Here is a 5,538-nt window from a genome sequence, read left to right as displayed (position 1 = left end):
GTTGTTGTTGTTGTTGTTGTTGTTATATTGTGGAAACTTAGTCCCATTTATTTGGAAAACATGACATATTTGCATACATTCCTAAAACAAATAAAATTATTAATCTTTTTTGCAAAAGCCGAAAGGGAAAGCTGAATTCTAATAATCACCTGTCGTCATGAAAGGGTAATGGTGTGGTAGTAGCTTAGAGTCATTCCCAGTACTCTCTGTTTCAGGTCTGGTTAAAGCGTGGTCATTCACTTTTAGAATCAATCTGATTCAAGATGGCCGCCACATCTAATCAAACATAGCAAACATAAAGATGGCTCAATAATTGTAGATATTAAGCAAAATTTGGTTAGTGATTTATGATTAAAAAGTATCAGCACGGTTGCTCAGTAGTTGTTGACTCTCAGCAAAAAGGTTGAATCTTTCTGGGTTTGCATCTTGACTTTGTGCATGTGTACATGTCTTGGATGGAATAAATAAAAATGTAAAATGTTTCCAAAAGTATAATAAAAATCAGAGTAAAGAGGAGAATTAGTTTTCAAAACTCCAGAGTTGTAAAGTAACTAAGTACAAATACTTTGTTACTGTATTTAAGTGGAAATTTTGCCTATCTGTACTTTACTTGAGTAATTATTTTTCAGCGTACTTTTTACTTTTACTCTTTACATTTTTACACAATTATCTGTACTTTCTACTCACTACATTTTTTAAAAAGGTAAGAAACAGACAGTCATTACTCCTATTTTATTCTGAGTTGTTATTACTAAAAAAATACTATCCTGATAAATTGTGTCTCCTGGATAGAGTGAATTTAATTGTGGTTGGATGAGAAGTATAAATACATTAAATACCATTCTGACACCCTATTACCTTGTACACAACCCATCACAGCTGCACGCCGTTAGAAAAAATATTTTTTGGAGAAGTCACCTCCCAATAAGTGTCATTTTGGAAAATCTAACTGCTCACTTTTACTCAGTACTTTTACTTTCAATACTTAAGTAGATTTTGTGTCAGAAATTTACTTTTGATACTTAAGTACAAAAAATTTCATATACTCTTAAGACTTTTACTCAAGTAATATTTTTAGAGGAGATTGTAACTTTTACCGAAGTATTTTTACGATAAGATACTTGTACTTTTACTCAAGTATCACTTTGAAGTACTTTATACAAAATGCAAAACTCCATTACAATTTATAGAACATCTGATTTTCTTTTTTATGTTCCTTACCTAGGGTGGTCTGCACCAGCAACCCATCAAGACAAATATGGACAAAGACAAGAAGATGCTTGTGTTATTTGTGCTTCTGGCAGGTAAACAACTAGTTCATCTTGTGGTCTTTCAACAGTTACAACTCATTAGTAAATTGATTCTTTTTTCACTGACACTAATTCAGGTGTTTGCAGCCTTGTGTCTTGTGGAGTGTGGAAGGCCAGTGTAGTACAACGTATGGAAGCCCTGGTATCCTCTTGTGCTGTGGTGCCATGTTCATTCAGCCATCCTGGAGGAGAGCTGCCTTCTTCCAGACTCAGAGGCATCTGGCATCGTAGTGCAGATAAAAAGCAAATCATCTACCACGAAGATGCATCAAAGATCTTGGACAGCTTTAAGGAACGAACAAAGCTTTTGGGAAGACTGGGTCAGAACAACTGCACCCTAGAAATAACGCAAGTTAAAGATCACGACAACGGCCCTTTCTGTTTCCGGATTGAACTGGTTAAAACAGACGACAACAATCCCACTACAGACATGTTCTCCTTTGTTGAGTCTTGTGTTGGTTTCTCGATGCTTCGTATGTCACATTTTCATGACTTGGTATATCTGTTCATTGGTTGTTCCTGTAAACCTATACGCTACTTAAATTACATCTGTTTATTTTATTTATRCAGATGAGCCTCCAAAACCTAAACTGGGATCGTCTAAGATGGCCAAAACTGGAAAAGCTTACACAGTCCCGTGTTCAGTTCGCCACACGTGTTCCTCACACATGCCTAAACTGACGTGGAATAAGGGAACCAGAGACGAGATCACTGAGATTCATAAAGAACTGAGTTTAGGGGTCTGGGAGACAGAGTCCATCTTAACGTTTTTTCCTCAGGATTCGGATGATGGCACTGAGCTGACCTGCACAGCAGCGTTTCATGGAGGGGTGCAATCCCAAACAAGTTTAACACTCAACGTCAAACGTAAATTCAAAGACAAAAAAAATCACTAAATCTTAAAAGATTATCTGTTTTTACAGTTTGAAGGTTTATTTTTAGATGTGAAAATTACAGAAACATTTATTTTGTTTGCAGAAACTCTAAACCATAACCACATCATCATTCCTGTTGTGGTGGCGGTGGGTACTGCTCTGGTTTTTGGAGGCCTCTGCATTTTTATGATGAAGAAATACAAGTGAGTCGTAATAAAGTACCAACAACTTCTTTGTTTAGCAAATACATTTAAATGCTTCTAAAATAAAACAAGTTTCCCTTTTGATTTGTTTTTTGTACCTTTGGTCTGCTGAAGGACACGCATTGCCGAGCTTCAAAACCAGGATGGCAGGTAAAAATACATTAATAATAAGTTTGTGCACAATTTTTGAAATGCTGTTTTTTTTTTCCTAATATTGTCCATCTTTATTTGGGGTGAACATTTAGCATGTGGAACCGGATGTCCAGAATGTCTCGCAGGTGAGAATACAATACTTAGGGGTGGCTTCCATTAAAAGCAAGCGTTCATGTACTTCTGTACATTTTGTGTGTCCATTTATCTGTATGTTAGCAAAATCTCTCATTAACCATAATTTATTTATTAATTTTAAACTCAAAAGCATATTGAAGTGTCTTCATTAAATCATACAAAATGTGTGGAAATGGTGTTTAAAAAAAAACGTAAAATGGTATATGGTAAATGGGGTAAACTTATATAACGCCTATATGGACCCCAAAGTGCTTTACACTTTATCCATTCACCCACACATTCACACACTGATGGTGGTAAGCTACATTGTAGCCACAGCTGCCCTGAGGCACACTGATAGAGGCGGGGCTGCCATGCACCGGCACCACCCAACCCTCTGACCACCATCAGTAGGTATGGCGGGTGGAGTGTCTTGCCTAACAACACAATGACTGAGACAGCTGGAACGGAGGATTGAACCGGCAACCTACTGTATAGGATGACTCTCCTAACCACTCCACCACAGCTGCCCCAATAAAATAATAAAGGCATTAAAGAAAATTTTTGCTTAATTTCCAGGAACTATTATAAAAATGAAAACTTAATTTACATTATATGATTATAAGAATAAGATACAAACACGTAACAAACACTGACTGAGCATTAAGCATTACCAGGCGGAAGAATTTAGAATTGAACGGTTCTATGAAACAAATGGAACATGAAGAAAGGCAGCTCTGGGTGTACGTGTGTCTGCATCAGATTAACATTTGGAGTCAGCCTGGTTGAAAAAAACAAACTAGCTGTAACTCTGACTGAGCTAAACATGTGTGTGGTAGTATGATTCAAGAACTGCAAGACCGTTTTTAGTTGAAAAAAGATACAAAGCCATATTGATGCGCTGTGACATTAAATTCACACAGGCTTTATTTTGTGAAAATTTTAGGCTTCGCTCTGGGGGAAGGACCACAGCTGGGGGACCATCTCAATCTGAGCAAAGGCAAACCATTTTTGTTCTTCTATAAATACGAGCTGGAAATTTTTTGACGAATGTGTTTTCTGTTCTGCAATTTTGGGCAACGAGCAAGTTTGTTGCCTTAGTTTGTCTTAATGTGTTGAGGTTTGATGCCTTTTTTTTCTTTGGGTAAAATGTGCCTTAAGACATTTGTATGTAGTTTTACTTCTTCTTTTTTGTGTGCAGAAGGTCTATTTAGAGCARATTTTCTAGTTAATGTGTTAAAATGCTAAAGAACTTTACATGAACTAAAAAAGATTTTGTCTTTTGGTTAATCTTTCATTTACTGTTTGTAGCTGTAACAAAAAAGCACTTTCTTAACAAATAAAATGTACTTTTTGTGTAACAGGAGGCCTCCACGGGACAATAGGGACACAGGTTATTGGTAAGACCAATACATAGAAAAATGTTAGCAGAATATATATTTTTGTGACTGTAACTGTATTRTTTCAACCCACAGTAAAAATAATGCACATGGTGAACAAAAACTCAATAAACCTCGTTTACCATCCCCAAAAAGGTAATAATTTCCCCCAGACTCAACCACAATACTATTTAATCATTTTAATGTGTAAAATGTCTCATGTCTATGTTTTAATGTTGTTGGAATTCAGCCAGCAGAAGTCCTACGATTACAACAAGGTACGCTTTATTTTTTACATTTAATAACTTTGTAGAATTATGGTAAATTCAGTGCACTGATCCAATCCACAGCTATGATAATGGTCTTTGTTTTTCACAGGATAACGATGACGATGACTACATGAACACGGCAGATCTTAGCATCTACGGAAATGTGTGAAAAATTCAGTTTTTAATCAATAAGACATGCAGCCTTTTTATTAATGATCATCACTTATTATCAGCTAGCTAGAGATTTCTTTACAATTAAATGTTTGATTCATTGCACAGGGTCATAGCTTTCAGCTTGGTCCTTTATCTTATTTTTCCATCTTGTCAGCACTCCAGAAATACGGTAGATCAGCAATAGATAACTTATTATTTATAGGTTTTTAAAATATTAGAGATTTTATACAGCATGTCACATAGTCATAAAAAGTTTAAAAAATTGGTAGTTTTAGTTTGTTTATCTCATTTGGTACAAGACAAACTAGTTGGAGCAAATGTTTTTCATTGACTGTTGATTCCCTCTTACACTTTTTAAGCTGAGGCAAAATGAGAAAAATCCCTGCTCTGCTATTTTGTAAACCACATGTACAGTATGCTTATAATTACTTCTCATAATCATTTTATTCAGTGGTGGGCAGCGCTAATCTAAATATTAGTTGCACTAAGCCTAAAGCTGTAACTCAAATATTTAGGTCCCTTAATTCTAAAGCACTAACACACTGAAAACTTTAGCAAAAGTTAATTCTTTTTTTAAAGCAAAAACTAATTCTAAAGCACTAACATAACCCAGCTGACACATGGAACATTCTTCAGAGTCAACACAATCTCATTTACTGTGTACAGAATGTTGTCACTCAGTGCCCTTGGCGGGCCAAATTGGAGTCACCCGCAGACTGCATTTGGCCCGTGGGCCTTGAGTTTGACATGTGACTTTGTAGATAAATGAGACACATATGAACAACTTGTGTGACAGCTTTCACCCTCAACTGTGAACAATAAGGTTGATCAATAACATTTAAAGATCTTGTTTAGTGCTTATAAATTTAGCCCATAAATTTAGCAAGTGCTAGTCCACTTAAAAAAATAGCAAAAACCCTAAAGCACTAATAAGGAAATTTGTACCCATATTTATACTTTAGTGCTATAGTGGAATTGTGCCCACCACTGATCTTATTCTATATAGTTGTTTTTTAACTGTAATTAATTCTATATATGGCAACTGTTACTTACATATAACA

At 35.6% G+C, this 5,538-nt stretch overlaps 2 protein-coding genes across 2 annotated transcripts in view; both read left to right on the top strand.

The window, feature by feature from the left end:
- The window catches only part of LOC106517679 (myeloid cell surface antigen CD33), a gene marked incomplete at its 3' end in the record, with an annotated part of 47,473 nt that overhangs the window by 20,070 nt on the left and 21,865 nt on the right, over nt 1-5,538 (top strand). The window lies entirely within an intron of this gene.
- LOC106517689 (myelin-associated glycoprotein) lies at nt 1,259-4,703 on the top strand. The gene is made up of 11 exons (XM_014008669.1): nt 1,259-1,304; nt 1,388-1,783; nt 1,881-2,177; nt 2,289-2,388; nt 2,503-2,538; nt 2,634-2,666; nt 3,602-3,655; nt 4,020-4,055; nt 4,131-4,190; nt 4,285-4,312; nt 4,413-4,703. Exons 1-11 carry the CDS (start codon nt 1,259-1,261, stop codon nt 4,470-4,472), a joined length of 1,146 nt encoding a protein of 381 aa, XP_013864123.1. The 3' UTR covers nt 4,473-4,703.

The sequence above is a fragment of the Austrofundulus limnaeus genome, unplaced genomic scaffold, assembly GCF_001266775.1.
Source record: "Austrofundulus limnaeus strain Quisiro unplaced genomic scaffold, Austrofundulus_limnaeus-1.0 Scaffold52, whole genome shotgun sequence".
Taxonomy (NCBI): Eukaryota; Metazoa; Chordata; class Actinopteri; order Cyprinodontiformes; family Rivulidae; genus Austrofundulus; species Austrofundulus limnaeus.
Note: the sequence above shows the minus strand (reverse complement) of the source record. Positions and strands in the feature narration are given on the sequence as shown.